This window comes from Schistocerca cancellata, chromosome 3 (genome assembly GCF_023864275.1).
Source record: "Schistocerca cancellata isolate TAMUIC-IGC-003103 chromosome 3, iqSchCanc2.1, whole genome shotgun sequence".
NCBI classification, from domain to species: Eukaryota; Metazoa; Arthropoda; class Insecta; order Orthoptera; family Acrididae; genus Schistocerca; species Schistocerca cancellata.
In genome coordinates this window covers 528,584,944-528,603,556 of record NC_064628.1, presented here as the reverse complement: position 1 = coordinate 528,603,556, position 18,613 = coordinate 528,584,944, and the positions used below count along the sequence as shown (strand labels likewise).

The 18,613-nt window shown below is 41.4% G+C and overlaps 1 protein-coding gene across 1 annotated transcript in view; it reads left to right on the top strand.

Annotated features, from left to right (window-relative positions):
- LOC126176405 (serine/threonine-protein kinase 33-like) overlaps positions 1–18,613 on the top strand; it is a 73,901-nt gene that overhangs the window by 16,394 nt on the left and 38,894 nt on the right. The window contains exon 2 of the mRNA XM_049923563.1: positions 10,444–10,579. Within this exon, the coding sequence (XP_049779520.1) occupies positions 10,444–10,579 (136 nt within the window). The remainder of the gene's footprint in view (positions 1–10,443; positions 10,580–18,613) is intronic.

Sequence of the window (18,613 nt, the reverse complement as noted above, 5' to 3'; positions counted from 1 at the left end):
AACTGTCTGTCCCTTCTTGCAATTTGCAGAATTGTGGAAGAAGAAGGTACAATCTCAGTGGCTAATAGCGCACCAGTCACTGAATTGTGCCTTATGCTTGACGATAGAAAAACTACAACGAAATAAAACAGCAAAATTATGTAGATATAAATAATTGAAAAATATAATGACCTAATCAAAAAAGATCGAGAGCTTAGATGGCGGAAAACGAAACACTACTCAATGATAGTAAAGTTCAGTAATATGGCAATATTTTACGGACGATTAACACTACCACTGGCCACATATGGGACTGCTTTCCCGCTAATTTTAACAAATTAAATATATCTAATCAGCACACTATTTCAGGATACTTATACTTTCGTAATGATGCCGACCATTTTTCTCATTTGTGTAGCCAGTTGTATAATTAGTTTGTTAATGCTGATAATGTGTATGCAACCACTGAAATAGTTTTTCTCGTCACGGCGAGCCAAATAAAAGATCGTTATTCGTGAGGGCTTCTCGACTGTTTCTAGTTTGCAGTGGAAATGTGATGTCCACGTGTACATACTATAATGTTTCTTATTACGATAGTGAAGCTTCATATCTTGGACTCTTTGTACCAGAAGCACAAAGGAGTCATGCCTGTGGAAATCACGCCTTTTCGACTTTTTGCAACAGATCGTAGAGGTACGTCAGCATAACAGGCAGCAAGTTGGTAACCTTGTTTTATTTTCCGGCCTTGCTTCTAAATCATATGGTTTTATAATATTCCCTACTTCCTTATTCACTATCCTCACGATGAATCGCCTGTCCTTTCTTACGATTTCAAGACATTGTGAGGGGGCAGAAGATATAACCCCAGTGACTAATGGCTCACCAGTTATTGAAATGTGCATTGTTCATGACAAAAGATAAACAAAACTTAAGAACTGTACAGATATATGTATCTGAAAACTATTATGTACTAACGAAGGAGATGGACTACTCGTGTCACCACCGCGTCGCGTTCCAATTTGTGCGGCCGCACTTGAATCTGTTGAGCTACAAACACTGGCCCCGCGCTGCGCCGCGCCGTACCCGCTGTACGCGTCTCATTTTGCGCCTAGCGTAAGTTAGTCATATGCAAACACGTTTCATTCGTCCATCTGCACATTTCACCTGTAGGTAATACATCTCTACATTGCACACGGGGGTTTTTTAGGTTAGAGGGACCCCCCCTTGGGCGAAACGATAAAATACCTGACGGCTTACCAGAGAGGACATTATCATCGTTGATAAAGAACGTCCGTCCTCAGAGACCAAAAACAGGAAAAGTTAACGTAATATTGGTAAACTGCAGGAGTATCTAGGGCAAGGTTCCTGAATTAGTATCTCTTATTGAAGGAAATAGTGCGCATATAGTATTAGGAACGGAAAGTTGGTTAAAACCGGAAGTGAACAGTAACGAAATCCTAGACACAGAATGGAATATATACCGCAAGGATAGGATAAACGCCAATGGTGGAGGAGTATTTATAGCAGTAAAGAATTCAATAATATCCAGTGAAGTTATTAGCGAATGCGAATGTGAAATAATCTGGGTTAAGCTAAGTATCAAAGGTGGGTCAGATATGATAGTCGGATGCTTCTATAGACCACCTGCATCAGCAACCGTAGTAGTTGAGCGCCTCAGAGAGAACCTGCAGAACGTCGTGAAGAAGTTTCGTGATCATACTATTGTAATAGGGGGAGACTTCAATCTACCAGGTATAGAATGGGATAGTCACACTATCAGAACTGGAGCCAGGGACAGAAACTCTTGTGACATTATCCTGACTGCCTTGTCCGAGAATTACTTCGAGCAGATAGTTAGAGAACCAACTCGTGAAGCTAACGTTTTAGACCTCATAGCAACAAATAGACCGGAACTTTTCGACTCCGTGAATGTAGAAGAGGGTATCAGTGATCATAAGTCAGTGGTTGCATCAATGACTACAAGTGTAATAAGAAATGCCAAGAAAGGAAGGAAAATATATTTGCTTAACAAGAGTGATAGGGCACAAATCGCAGAATATCTGAGTGACCACCATCAAACGTTCATTTCTGAGGAAGAGGATGTGGAACAAAAATGGAAAAAATTCAGAAACATCGTCCAGTACGCCTTAGATAAGTTCGTACCGACTAAGGTCCAAAGCGAGGGGAAAGATCCACCGTGGTATAACAATCATGTACGAAAGGTACTACGGAAACAAAGAAAGCTTCATCATAGGTTTAAGAGTAGTCGAATCATAGCTGATAAGGAAAAGCTGAACGAAGCGAAAAAGAGCGTAAAGAGAGCAATGAGAGAAGCATTCAACGAATTCGAACATAAAACATTGGCAAACAATCTAAACAAGAACCCTAAAAAGTTTTGGTCATATGTAAAATCGGTAAGCGGATCTAAATCCCCTATTCAGTCACTCGTTGACCACGATGGTACCGAAACAGAGGACGACCGAAGAAAGGCAGAAATACTGAATTCAGTGTTCCGAAACTGTTTCACTGCGGAAAATCGTAACAAGGTCCCTGACTTCAGCCGTCGCACGGTGGCCAAAATGGAAAATATTGAAATAAACGATATCGGAATTGAAAAACAACTGCTATCACTTAGTAGCGGAAAAGCATCCGGACCAGACGAGATACCCTTAAGATTCTACAGTGATTATGCTAAAGAACTTGCCCCCTTTCTATCAGCAATTTATCGTAGATCGCTGGAAGAACGTAAAGTACCTAGCGACTGGAAGAAAGCGCAGGTCGTTCCCATTTTCAAGAAGGGTCATAAATCAGATGCGAATAATTATAGGCCTATTTCGCTTACGTCAATCTGTTGTAGAATAATGGAACATGTTTTGTGTTCTCGTATTATGACGTTCTTAGATAATACAAATCTCCTTCATCATAACCAACATGGATTCCGCAAACAGAGATCATGTGAAACTCAGCTCGCCCTATTTGCCCAAGAAATTCACAGTGCCGTAGACACTGGCGAGCAGATTGATGCCGTATTCCTGGACTTCAGGAAGGCATTTGATACGGTTCCGCACTTACGTTTAGTGAAAAAAATACGAGCTTACGGAATATCGGACCAGGTTTGTGATTGGATTCAGGATTTCCTAGAAGAAAGAACACAACATGTCATTCTTAACGGTTCAAAATCTGCAGATGTAGAGGTAATTTCGGGAGTACCGCAAGGAAGCGTGATAGGGCCTTTATTGTTTACAATATACATAAATGACTTAGTTGACAACATCGGTAGCTCCGTGAGGCTATTTGCAGATGACACGGTTGTCTACAAGAAAGTAGCAACATCAGAAGACTCGTACGTACTCCAGGAAGACCTGCAGAGGATTAATGCATGGTGCGACAGCTGGCAGCTTTCCCTAAACGTAGATAAATGTAATATAATGCGCATACATAGGGGCAGAAATCCATTCCAGTACTATTATGCCATAGGTGGTAAATCATTGGAAGCGGTAACGACCGTAAAATACTTAGGAGTTACTATCCGGAGCGATCTGAAGTGGAATGATCACATAAAACAAATAGTGGGAAAAGCAGGCGCCAGGTTGAGATTCATAGGAAGAATTCTAAGAAAATGTGACTCATCGACGAAAGAAGTAGCTTACAAAACGCTTGTTCGTCCGATTCTTGAGTATTGCGCATCAGTATGGGACCCTTACCAGGTTGGATTAATAGAAGAGATAGACATGATCCAGCGAAAAGCAGCGCGATTCGTCATGGGGACATTTAGTCAGCGCGAGAGCGTTACGGAGATGCTGAACAAGCTCCAGTGGCGGACATTTCAAGAAAGGCGTTACGCAATACGGAGAGGTTTATTATCGAAATTACGAGAGAGCACATTCCGGGAAGAGATGGGCAACATATTACTACCGCCCACATATATCTCGCGTAATGATCACAACGAAAAGATCCGAGAAATTAGAGCAAATACGGAGACTTACAAGCAGTCGTTCTTCCCACGCACAATTCGTGAATGGAACAGGGAAGGGGGGATCAGATAGTGGTACAATAAGTACCCTCCGCCACACACCGTAAGGTGGCTCGCGGAGTATAGATGTAGATGTAGATGTAATGAACCCAGTGACATTCTCCATTATTTTTGCGGAAAAAGGCATTATTAAATATGCTGCTGTCAGATCGAGAAGAGGGGAGGGTGCACTTAACACGATCTTAGTTTCTACTGACCCTGATTGCCACTACTGTACCGCAGATTGTAAGGTTTCAGTTTGTTTACGCAGGTGTTTATTTTCCTACTCATACGTTTTTGGTCACCCTGTTAAAGCTCTGACAGTTTCACCTGTAGTAGCAGCACATAATTCCACCATGTTGCGGGTTCTACTATTGCAGATAGAAATTAAAGATGTGGGAAAACTACACTTATACTACACACAGTTGTAGCATCGCGTTTTAGTACCTGAATAGTGTAAATTCGCGTAGTCGTCTGTCTTCTGTTTTTGTTTTGAACGGCCAGTTTCGGTTGGTCACAGCCAGTGTGCTCCCTGCCGCCGTTGGATAAGCAGCTGCCAGCAGCAAGTCGTACACTCTTAGCTCACTTATTTGTTATACGGTTTAATTCTTAATTTCTTTGCGTGTTTTTGGTACTTGCATTGTTTAATTCATAAATTTCGGGCGTATTATAGTATTTGAGAGTTGTAGCATCGCGTTTTAGTACCTGAATAGTGCAAAATCGCGTAGTCTCCTTCCGCCGCCGAGCAGCGTGTCAGAAGTGCGCAAGTAGCAGCATTACTGCATTTACTAGGCAATCTTGTATTTTAATAACCGTTTAACTTTTGTGTCCAATTGTTTGTGCCCTCTGTAGATTAGTTCAGACGTTCTTTGCACAACAGTTTTTAGCATGGATAGGGACTGCAACTGCTTTGTTCGGATGCAGGCTGAGTTGGCATCTCTTCGCTCCCAGCTTCAGGCAGTGTTGGCTTGAGGCTGTTGCCGATGGGCATAACTGTGGGGGTCCGGATGGGGGTTTGTCGGGGACGGCCAGCTCGTCCCACGCATCCCCCGATCGGACTACGAGTGTGACTGCCCGGGATACTGCCCACATTGAGACTGACCCCTCACCTGTGGTAGAGTGGGAGGTCGTCTCGAGGTGTGGCAGGGGGCGAAAGACATTCTGGAGGGCTGAACGGAAGGCCTCTCCAGTTTGTCTGATTAACCGGTTTCAGGCTCTGTCTCAGGCTGATACTGATCTTCGGCCGGACATGGCTGCTTGTCCTGTTCCAGAGGTTGCCCCTCAATCTGCAAGATCCAGGCAGTCGCAGAGGGTGGGCTTACTGGTAGTTGGGAGCTCCAACGTCAGGCGCGTAATGGTGCCCCTTAGGGATATGGCAGCAAGAGAGGGGAAGAAAACCAATGTGCACTCCGTGAGCATACCGGGGGGAGTCATTCCAGATGTGGAAAGGGTCCTTCCGGATGCCATGAAGGGTACAGGGTGCACCCATCTACAGGTGGTCGCTCATGTCGGCACCAATGATGTGTGTCGCTATGGATCGGAGGAAATCCTCTCTGGCTTCCGGCGGCTATCTGATTTGGTGAAGACTGCTAGTCTCGCTAGCGGGATGAAAACAGAGCTCACCATCTGTAGCATCGTCGACAGGACTGACTGCGGATCTTTGGTACAGAGCCGAGTGGAGGGTCTGAATCAGAGGCTGAGACGGTTCTGCTACCGCGTGGGCTGCAGATTCCTCGACTTGCGCCATAGGGTGGTGGAGTTTCGGGTTCCGCTGGATAGGTCAGGAGTCCACTACACGCAGCAAGCGGCTACACGGGTAGCAGGGGTTGTGTGGCGTGGACTGGGCGGTTTTTTAGGTTAGATGGCCTCGGGCAAGTACAGAAAGGGCTACAGCCTCAAAGGGTACAGGGCAAAGTCAGGACATGCGGGGACCAAGCAACAATCGGTATTGTAATTGTAAACTGTCGAAGCTACATTGGTAAAGTACCGGAACTTCAAGCGCTGATAGGAAGCACCGAAGCTGAAATCGTTATAGGTACTGAAAGCTGGCTGAAGCCAGAGATAAATTCTTTCGGTAAAAGGAGCCAATTATTAACCTAGCTCGGTTGTTGAGTGTAACCTCCACCCATAATAATTCGCAGGAACTATCCACTTCTACTTCACTACGGGATAAACTACTAATAACAGCGACAAACATGCCACCACCGGTTGCATGCAATCTATCCTTACTAAACACCGAAATTTTTACAAAGGCACAGATGGTATTTAGTAAGGATAGATTGCATGCAACCGGTGGTGGCGTGTTTGTCGCTGTTAGTAGTAGTTTATCCCGTAGTGAAGTAGAAGTGGATAGTTCCTGTGAATTATTATGGGTGGAGGTTACACTCAACAACCGAGCTAGGTTAATAATTGGCTCCTTTTACCGACCTCCCGACTCAGCAGCATTAGTGGCAGAACAACTGAGAGAAAATTTGGAATACGTTTCACATACATTTTCTCAGCATGTTATAGTCCTAGGTGGAGATTTTAATTTACCAGATATAGACTGGGACACTCAGATGTTTGGGACGGGTGGTAGGGACAGAGCATCGAGTGACATTATACTGAGTGCACTATCCGAAAATTACCTCGAGCAATTAAACAGAGAACCGACTCGTGGAGATAACATCTTGGACCTACTGATAACAAACAGACCCGAACTTTTCGACTCTGTAAGTGCAGAACAGGGAATCAGTGATCATAAGGCCGTTGCAGCATTCCTGAATGTGGAAGTTAATAGGAATATAAAAAAAGGGAGGAAGGTGTATCTGTTTAGCAAGAGTAATAGAAGGCAGATTTCAGACTATCTAACAGATCAAAACGAAAATTTCTGTTCCGACACTGGCAATGTTGAGTGTTTATGGAAAAAGTTCAAGGCAAACGTAAAATGCGTTTTAGACAGGTACGTGCCAAATAAAACTGTGAGGGACGGGAAAAACCCACCGTGGTTCAACAACAAAGTTAGGAAACTACTGCGAAAGCAAAGAGAGCTTCACTCCAAGTTTAAACGCAGCCAAAACCTCTCAGACAAACAGAAGCTAAACGATGTCAAAGTTAGGGTAAGGAGGGCTATGCCTGAAGCGTTCAGTGAATTCGAAAGTAAAATTCTGTGTACCGAGTTGACAAAAAATCCTAGGAAGTTCTGGTCTTACGCTAAATCAGTAAGTGGCTCGAAACAGCATGTCCAGACACTCCGGGATGATGATGGCATTGAAACAGAGGATGACAAGCGTAAAGCTGAAATACTAAACACCTTTTTCCAAAGCTGTTTCACAGAGGAAGACCGCACTGCAGTTCCTTCTCTAAATCCTCGCACAAACGAAAAAATGACTGACATCGAAATAAGTGTCCAAGGAATAGAAAAGCAACTGGAATCACTCAACAGAGGAAATTCCACTGGACCTGACGGGATACCAACTCGATTCTACACAGAGTACGCGAAAGAACTTGCCCCCTTGTAACAGCCGTGTACTGCAAGTCTCTAGAGGAACGGAAGATTCCAAATGATTGGAAAAGAGCACAGGTAGTCCCAGTATTCAAGGAAGGTCATCGAGCAGATGCGCAAAACTATAGACCTATGTCTCTGACGTCGATCTGTTGTAGAATTTTAGAACATGTTTTTTGCTCGTGTATCATGCCGTTTTTGGAAACCCAGAATCTACTCTGTAGGAGTCAACATGGATTCCGGAAACAGCGATCGTGTGAGACCCAACTCCCTTTATTTGTTCATGAGACCCAGAAAATATTAGATACAGGCTCCTAGGTAGATGCTATTTTCCTTGACTTCCGGAAGGCGTTCGATACATTTCCATACTGTCGCCTGATAAACAAAGCTAGAGCCTACGGAATATCAGACCAGCTGTGTGGCTGGATTGAAGTGTTTTTAGTAAACAGAACACAGCATGTTGTTATCAATGGAGAGATGACTACAGACGTTAAAGTAACCTATGGCGTGCCACAGGTGAGTGTTATGGGACCATTCCTTTTCACAATATATATAAATGACGTAGTAGACAGTGTCGGAAGTTCCATGCGGCTTTTGGCGGATGATGCTGTAGTATACAGAGAAGTTGCAGCATTAGAAAATTGTAGCGAAATGCAGGAAGATCTGCAGCAGATAGGCACTTGGTGCAGGGAGTGGCAACTGACCCTTAACATAGACAAATGTAATGTATTGCGAATACATAGAAAGAAGGATTCTTTATTGTATGATTATATGATAACGAAACAAACACTGGTAGCAGTTACTTCTGTAAAATATCTGGGAGTATGTATGCGTACGGAACGATTTGAAGTGGAATGATCATATAAAATTAATTGTTGGTAAGGCGGGTACCAGGTTGAGAATCATTGGGAGAGTCCTTAGAAAATGTAGTCCATCAACAAAGGAGGTGGCTTACAAAACACTCGTTCGACCTATACTTGAGTATTGCTCATCAGTGTGGGATCCGTACCAGATCGGGTTGACGGAGGAGATAGAGAAGATCCAAAGAAGAGCGGCGCGTTTCGTCACAGGGTTATTTGGAAAGCGTGATAGCGTTACGGAGATGTTTAGCAAACTCAAGTGGCAGACTCTGCAAGAGAGGCGCTCTGCATCGCGGTGTAGCTTGCTGTCCAGGTTTCGAGAGGGTGCGTTTCTGGTTGAGGTATCGAATACATTGCTTCCCCCTACTTATACCTCCCGTGGAGATCACGAATGTAAAATTAGAGAGATTCGAGCGCGCACGGAGACTTTCCGACAGTCGTTCTTCCCGCGAACCATACGCGACTGGAATAGAAAAGGGAGGTAATGACAGTGGCACGTGAAGTGCCCTCCGCCACACACCGTTTGGTGGCTTGCGGAGTATAAATGTAGATGTAGATGTAGACAACAATACAATAAATTAATTCCTACGCCAAATCATGACCAAACGTGACTCTCAACAGTCCTGCACCAAGTGTCTAAAGCTTCTACAAATCTCACACGTAAGAGATGCTGACTTAGTGCATTGTCACTTATGTCCTGGTAAATTGCAAAATTTGTATCTGACTGGGGTTAAATACGTTTCCCTGGTACTTTCCCTAAACAGTAATAAGTCAGCTGGTTCCTGCAGTTTTACAGACGACACTCTGAGAGTGGAATTAATGTTCTTGCGCTTTGACAAGGCCACAAACAGCAGTACAGCCAGAAAGTCCAAAAGAAAAATGCACGCTCACAACAATGCATTTCAATTGTATATGGTGATGATGATGCTACATATCTGCTCCCGCTGTGATGGCAGCAGCCGATGTAAACACTTCTGACGCCAATTTTGTAGGGGCCTGGGTTGAGACCGCTGCTGTGCGAGGACCACAGTGTGTAGAGTGTTGTAGAGCAGGCCGGACAGAGTGATGGGCACTAATGATACAACATTAGTGCAACAAGTATTTATTACGTTAAACCTTAGAAATGTGTACACTTCTCTGTGTGCCAGGTAGATGGCAGTGCACCACGTGCCCTCGGGACTTCTGACAATATCTCAGCACTCACTGACAGACGCCGCCCTGCGGCGTCCTGGCCGGCCACTGTGGCCGAGCGGTTCCAGGTGATTCAGTCTAGAACCGCGCGACCTCTACGGTTGCAGGTTCGAATCCTGTCTCGGGCATGGATGTATGTGATGTCGTTATGTTAGTTGGGTTTAAGTAGTTCAAAGTCCAGGGGACTGATGACCTCAGATGTTGTCCTATAGTGCTTAGAACCATTTGAACCATTGGAACCTGCGGCGTCCAGCTCAGGTACACCCGGTGTTGGGTGGGTAGCAGGCTGCGTTGGCGATCAGCATAGCCCGTACAATAACCCTTGCTGCCGAGGATAGTGATTGCGTTTTTACTATAGCACCCTTATATACACCTAAGTGCTGTACTTGGGTAATATCTCAGCAGCTCTGCACTTTGTAAGGATCAGCAATCTTTACTCTTCTTTACGAAATCAAATTGTGAGGTTAAAATGACATAATCTGGTCTCCACTTTGATGGCATGTTGTTGAGTTTACGATTGAAGCCTCTCGCTCATGAGAGCTGAGGCGGTATGTTCTGGGTTTGTTCTGCTTTCCGCAATGTCAGTATGGTGCCTGTTTGTCGTTTTCATATCGAGACAGGCTGTTGGATCAAGGAGAATCCTTGGCGGAACTTGGTCCAAATGGCTCTGAGCACCATGGGACTTAACATCTGAGGTCATCAGTCTCCTAGAACTTAGAACTCGTACTTAAACCTAACTAACCTAAGGACGTCACACTCATCCATGCCCGAGACAGCAGGATTCGAACCTGCAACCGTAGCAATCGCGCGGTTCCGGACTGAAGCGCCTAGAACCGCTAAATACAGGAGCGTCACTGAATGTGTATAATATTTCCATTCTGATTATAGTGAAACAGAAGGGCCTCGTCTCTTTGCAGAACCTATACCTGGTGCTCGAACTTTGTACGGGCACTTTGGCGAAGGAGTTCAGTGAGCGCCGGCCGTTCAGCGAGGCGGACACCCGCGAGGTGATCCGCAAGCTGGCCAGTGCGGTCGCCTATCTACACAGCAATGGTGAGCCGGCTGCGCCTAGCATGTTCGTAAACTGTAGCTTTCTGATATTCTAGACAGGGAGCTCCAAAATATGAGTCTATAATATTTCATTTCAAAATATCCTAGTAAGATTTCATAATTTTTGGATACTACAACCGGCTTTCTAGAGTGGTTAACCTTATTGGAGAAAAGAAACATAATCTCATATGACATATCCTTGTGATTCACTGTGCATATTTTCACGTCGAGACACTTCCCTAGTGTCCAGACGAAGTGAAAGACTTCCAACGAAAGATTATAGAGTGGTTGTCATCACAAAATTTAAAGAATACAACGAATTCCCTAAAGGCTTTTGTTGCTGTTATTGTTCCCAAAGATATTCTGGCATGTAGCGTAAATTGTAAATATGGATGTATTTAGCAAATAGCGTGAGTGTTACTTGAAACCTGACTTCTACACATCTGTAGTACATTAATATGATGAATATAAACAAATGTTGTCAACTACTTTCTTTATAATCATTTACATCAAGTTTATTTAATTGTTTAATGGCAATGTTTCATATTTTTTATTTATTCCATATCCATGACGACTATTTCACTTAGGGTCTGTGGAAGGAACATCAGTGTGTCTCATTCTTTTTACAAATACATATTACAAGTTCTTCTTTTATGACTTGTTCTACATCCTTAAGGATCTCTTCATTACGGCTGTATGTAAAGAAAACTGCATCCAATCTAATTTATTCTATGCTTTATTACTCTCCGGATGGCTGTATGGTGCAACTCTATTAGCTCTACATCTCTCCTTGCTGAATGCATTGCATATGGTTTCATAAAGACGAGCTTGTGTCGTATCAGTTTCAATCACTCTTTTAATTTCTTACTACTCTAGGTTTACTGGCAAACTCCTGCATCTCTTGCTTCTGCTTTATACCTGTAGTAATGTTTTTTACTTTTCCTACTTTTTATTCCATGTGGGGTTTCCTCTTTCCTCTTCCCAGCTGTCTTCTTCTGCCTTCATTCCTTCCTCTAACATCATTTTAATACAATTTCATTTCAGCTGTATTTGTTTTACAAACAGATTCTCTTTCCTTATTCTTCCAAGAAATAATACCTTCTAAATTATTCCTTTACTTTCAGTTCTAAAAATTCTTGACCATGTTGAAATCTCGCATCCGATTTATTTAATAATTCCACCCCCACAATAATATTGATGTTGTCCTGTTTGTACTGCTGGCATTTCTATGCCATGATCACTTATCTATTCACTAGTTTGGTCAACATGATGTTTACACCCGAACTTAGTCACTGACAGTACTACTTAGCCTTCCTTCTCTGTCGACTGCTCCTAAAACGATTCAGACTTTGCCATTATTTCACTACCTGTGTGAATTGAACACTCCTGTTTTAGTCCTCCAAACTTTGCTCTCAAAAAACCGCTGACAGTCTTCCACTTTCCCTCTTGCATATTCTCTTTTTTACACGTTCCTGTTCAAATCTTCATTTACCCACAGATCATTTTTCCCTTCTAGCATCGCAGTGTCTAATGGCCACTTCTTTCTTGTTTCTTCCAAAATCTTTAGATCATTATCCAAACTCTTTCTACACTCCAACTTTTTGTATGATGGTTCCCTTTCAAATGGTTCAAATGGCTCTGAGGACTATGGGACTTAACATCTGAGGTCATCAGTCCCCTAGAACTTAGAACTACTTAAACCTAACTAACCTAAGGACATCATACACATCCAAGCCCGAGGCAGGCTTCGAACCTGCGACCGTAGCGGCCACGCGGTTCCAGGCTGTAGCGCCTAGAACCGCTCGGCCACTCCGGCCGGCCATGGTCTTTTTTCGTATCTGTCTGCCTCCATTTTGATGTCCAGAACACTTTCACACGAACTATATTAGTTCACACTTTAACAGTGACACTTTACCAGCATCCAGCATGCGCTTTACAACTGTTGCTTATAACAAAGATCTTGACAGAGAGATATGGCATAAGCCTACTTTGTACAGAGATGTAATTTGTTGTTGTTTACATGTGTTAAAGTCGATATAAGGGCAAGTTTTTTCATTAGAATGTTGATAACATGAGAGCACTAGAGAAAATAATAATAAACTACTACAAGAATAAATTTCAGGTGATCTGTTATGTTATTTCTATTTGTATGTTACAGGCAGCTGTTTTTTTATTTTTTTTATTTTACATGAATCCCAAGGAATCAATAATACAGAGTTATTGGTTCTGCAGTGAGGTGCAGTTGTCTGTATGACTAGGACCTGTATATTTAAATTAATAACAAATCTTCAGATGAAATTTTGGCTTATTTCTGTTGTTACGTTAACGTGATCTGGAGTATTATCAAGAGCAGATTCTGTTTATTTTAGCTAAAGGTATATGTATAAGAGTTAAAGTGTTTGTAATGGATTAAAGCTGTTTGAATGGCTGCACATTTAATATTTTAAAAATCATTAACAGAAAATTCTTTAAATGTTGACTTATTTTTATTCTAACATTAGAGTGATCTGGGATATTGGTAAAGGCAGCTTATGTTTGTTCCAGCTAGAATTAATATGTATACAGTACTGATTTATGTTAGCAATGGAGGGCTTTAACATTAAGAGAAATGGTACATGGCTTATTCTGTGGTAGTGTATTACATTGACACCAGTGTGGTTAGGATGTAAGGAGAGGGGGGTGAGTCATTGGGTGGGGGGGTTGGGGAGCCGGTGTAGGGTTTATTGGGTGGTTACTTGTTTTGAACTAGTAGATCTTTAAAGTTCTGAAGGAAGAATTTGTTTCTCAGTTCAGTTTGATCATTGAGTAGGTTGTCAGGTGCTGTATTTGTGTAGACAAATATTTCAGTTTCTTCAAGAAGGTCAAGTATTGTGCCTTTGTTGGCAAAATGTAGTATTCGGAGATTCTGTTCTATGTTGTTTGCAGAATGATTGTGTTGGGCAAGATGTGAGGCAAAGCTGGACTTGTTCAGGTTGTTAAGACGGAGTGCATCTATGTGTTCTTTAAATCTTGTTGTGAAGCTTCTACCAGTTTGTCCAATGTAGAAGCTTGGACATGAGTTGCAAGTGAGCTTGTACACACCTGCCTTTACCAATATCCCAGATCACTCTAATGTTAGAATAAAAATAAGTCAACAGTTAAAGAATTTTCTGTTCATGATTTTTAGAATATTAAATGTGCAGCCATTCAATCAGCTTTAATCCATTACAAACACTTTAACTCTTATACATATACCTTTAGCTAAAATAAACAGAATCTGCTCTTGATAATACTTCAGATCACGTTAACGTAACAACAGAAATAAGCCAAAATTTCATCTGAAGATTTGTTATTAATTTAAATATACAGGTCCTAGTCATACAGACAACTGCACCTCACTCAGAACCAATAACTCTGTATTATTGATTCCTTGGGATTCATGTAAAATATAAAAAAAAACAACTGCCTGTAACATACAAATAGAAATAACATAACAGATCACCTGAAATTTATTCTTGTAGTAGTTTATTATTATTTTCTCTAGTGCTCTCATGTTATCGACATTCTAATGAAAAAACTTGCCCTTATATCGACTTTAACACATGTAAACAACAACAAATTACATCTCTGTACAAAGTAGGCTTATGCTATATCTCTCTGTCAAGATCTTTGTTATAAGCAACAGTTGTAAAGCGCATGCTGGATGCTGGTAAAGTGTCACTGTTAAAGTGTGAACTAATATAGTTCGTGTGAAAGTGTTCTGGACATCAAAATGGAGGCAGACAGATACGAAAAAAGCCGCCTATACTGTCGCAAACCAGCACCCAGCATTATGCTACTACCAGTAATGATGTAACTTCCCGGATTCTCCCTAAATCATCTGAAGATGAACCTGAAAGGGTTCGAAAACCGGTTAATGTAATAAAGCATTATTAATGAAAAAGTGACTGGTTGCAGTTGTGTATAATTTATTTACATATACAATGTTTTTTGTAGAACATGAATATTTTGTAATGGCTCTATGAAGAACTTCAATAATTCATCATTTTATCAGAGAGGAGATAAAATATATCAAAGCACTGTGATATTATTTCCTGTTTATTATGTTTTAAAAGATAAATAGCGAATAACCTCTTTCTTTTACACTAGATCAGTAGTTTTGTGTCCTGTCACAATATCTACATGGAAGTATTTGGGTGGTAGGAACATAGTAAATTATTGATATGTGTTTCTTGATAAAAGGGAAATAATTGTCAGTCTTCTAATTTTAACCTTTTTCGAAATAATTTTCAGTGATACAACAGTCATCATTTATTATATGCTTGCTTACAGAGATGTATACTGAGTCTAAGTTCACATTAACTTCAAACTTTACAAGATTTTCAACATCAGTGATACTCATATTTTGGCCTTGAGTTTTCATTGTAGACTCTTGTAGGTTAATATTCTATTTCCCTCCTTGACAGTCAGCTCCAGTGTTGGTAGCTGCATACAGCACCTGCTGTGACATAGGGATGTCTGCTGACAAAATCCAACCACTGCACGTCACCTGAGGAGTACCTCAAAGAAAATTAACACAAATGTCTGAACTCAAAGAAAATGTTATATACTGGTACACAGAAATTACACATTTAAACATCTTTACCTTTATAATAAGTTTAGTTATAGACGTGCATGCCCATTTTTAGGTAATGAAGGTACGGAAAACTTTGCATCTCCAATGCTAAAAAAGACGGTACGGTTTAATAAATATGCAAAGCTGGAAATAATTTTAGTCCAGTTTGGCATCCCAAATATGAGTTTAAACAATTTGTGACGGTTTCTGGTCTGTGATAAACTTTTAAGGACTGAAAAACCACGAAATATTTAGACCTTTTTCAGTTTTTCGCTTGTAACTCGAAAGCGATATATTCTACAGAAAATTCCCGACACACCGATTGTCACGTTGAATGACCTACTTAAAAATTAAAAATGATTAAGCCGTTTAGTCACAACTGATCGTCAAAGGTCGGCAATTTTCACCAACTTGGTGGAAAAGTGACTTATGCTCATGTTTTAGTGTCGGTAATTCATAAACGGCTGCTACTAATGAAAAATCTCGTTTATAAAAGTTGTAGAACATCAAATTCTGGGTAAAAAGAGCTTCTAAATTTTAAAATTCAGTCACTCCTATGAAAAGATACAAATAAAAATGTGAAAATACTCGTAGCATCAAATTCCTGCTAATACTTTCCTGGGAAGTCAAATTACTTTTTAACGCCAAATCATTCACATTCGTCCTAATATTCAAATTTAGCAACACTTATCAGGGGAATTTCAGACGTGGTTTGATTGTCAACACTCCTTCATTCAAGGAACGTCCATCTAACAACTGCACCAGACACTTGTTGTCTTATATAGGCTTTGCCGACCGCAGCGCCGTGCTCTGCATGTTTACTTATCTCTTTATTTGAATATGCATGCCCATACGTTTCTCTGGCGCTTCAGTATATATGTTACCGGCCAAACCCGATTTTAGTATGAACTAGTTTCTCCTGTATGAAGATAGCATCTGTTCTTTCGGACATGTCCGAAGGAACAGATGCCATCTTCATATCGTTTAAGGCTAACCGGCTGATGACCTCCTTCAGTGCGGGTGCACACGATTTGCCTGAACTCTTACGGGGCTCGGTGGATTGTCTGCCGCGAGTAATGGGTATAATGGCAGGGGCGCTACGAATGTAGTGTGTGGGCTATAAGTTGAGAATGTGGGTCTCACGGAGAGCGTGCCGGCGATAAATCCCTGCAGTCGCACTACCCTCTGTGTCCTCGGTGGCTCGGCTGGATAGAGCGTCTGCCATGTAAACTGGAGATCCCGGGTTCGAGTCCCGGTCGGGGCACACATTTTCAACTGTCCCCGTTGATGTATATCAACACCCGTCAGCAGCTAATGGTATTGATTAAATTGTAATTTCATTTTAGCTTCTCCTACGTCAAACTCGTCCATCCTGTTACCGACAGAATAAAACAGTTTAGCCTAGGTCGAATCGGTTTATCCTAGTTAGAATTTACATGCTTTGGGATAAACTGGTACGTCCTAGTCTGAACTAATTTTGCCTAGTCGAGACGCAAGTCGCTGCCTGAATCCCCGAATCATCTCTGGCTCGCCCTTCGTACCTCTCAACCGCTCTTCCCTCGCACTTTTCTTTGTTTTGAACGGTATTTTGTTTCGACGAGTGCGCGTCTTAAGTTTCTGGTTGCGTTTAAAAGATTTTATTATAATCCTAGTGTAATTATTGTGAGGCGTTTCATCATGAATGAGCTTTCGTGTAGTAGACAAGCCAATCAAAAGCTGTGGAGAGAAAAGTTTCTGGAGGAAATTTTGCAGAGCGAAAACAAAAAGTCTTGTCATTATAATGTGTTACCAGTAGACGAATAAGCGGATTTAGTTAAACAAGTAGAAGACGCGGAAAAGTTGGAAAAAGGAACATCATTACAAAAAAGAAGACTGAAACGATATGCTGTTTTGATAATTGATCATGTGAAAAAACTCGTAGCCGAAATATCAACAAAATACGCCAATACCACAAAGGAAATGATATGCCTCTGTTTATCAATGTGTGATGTTTGTCGGCAAAAGAAAACAAAAAAGAAAAGTGGGTTAGTTTCAAAACCAATTCTCCATTCGGAAATGAATAGCAGTTGCCAAGTCGATTTGATTGATTTCCAAACAATACCAGACGGGAATTTAAAATTCATTATTGTTTACTAAGACCATCCCACAAAATGTGTTCTCCTTCGTGCGTTATCATCAAAGTGGGCTGAAGAAGTGACTTATCATTTGAATGACATATTGCTAACTGTAGGGGCGCCGTGCGTTCTTCAATCTGACAATGGCAGAGAATTTGTCAAAAATGTTATAACTGAACTCGCAAAGCTCTTGTCAGAACTGAAAATTATCCATAGAAACCCTAGGCACATCCAGAGTCAGGGTTCTGTTGAACGTGTCAACCAGGACATTGAAAATATTATAAGTTCTTGGTTAAAGGTGGTCGGAAGGATTAAGGTATGTCCAATTCATGAAAAATCGAGCTTACCACTCTGGCATAAAACAATCACCTTAAAAAGCATTATTCGGAATGGAACCTAGAGTAGGACTTTCCACTTCCTCATTGCCTCAAGAAATTATAAATGATATTCAGGATGAAGATGACCTAAAGAAGGCAATCGAAGACGACAGCAATACTGAACAGTACGAAGACAGTGATGATGATAACTTTGTGAAAATTGACACAAACGACATTCAAAATGGTAGAAAAATTACGACAGAAAATTTAAAATACAAGCTAAAAGAATGGGTAAGGCATTGTGAAATGCAATTGCAGGTAAGGTGATTTCTGTGGATGTATGTATGTAAGTTTATCTAGTGATAGATGTGAAATTGCTGATTAGTTAATAAATAACTTTAATGAATCATATTGACTATTTCATTTCTATTCCTTCATTCAGTTTGCTTTGTAAAACTTACGGAAGATACATACTGGGTGAAATTAGTTGTGAAATTAGTTCAGACTAGGATGTACCAGATTATCCTAAAGCATGTAAATTGTAACTAGGATAAACCGATTCGATCTAGGCTGAATTGTTTTATCCTATCGGTAACAGGATTAACGAGTTTGACCCAGTCGAAACTAGTTTATCCTAAAATCGGGTTTGGCTGGTAACATATACAATGTATTCCTATGATTGTACACAAATGATTAGAATTACAAACTTTACATGAACTTTTACCATGTGTATTCAGTACGGCATGAAGCCTCCACACTCTGTAATCAGAGCTTTTAGACGTCTTGGCATGAAATCAAAGAGCGCCTGAATATCTCAACAAAGCATAAGGAATGGTTGCAGAAGAAGCAAAAAGAACAAGTTGCCGACTGCGATATTACAGACATTTTCGATGGGGGAAACTACAGGGCGGGGCACCAGTGATATCACCAGTTTTTCGGAGACGGCCTGCAAACTTCTCGCCATGTGTGGCTGAGCGTAGTCCTGCTGAAATATGGCATGTGGAGTTGCCTG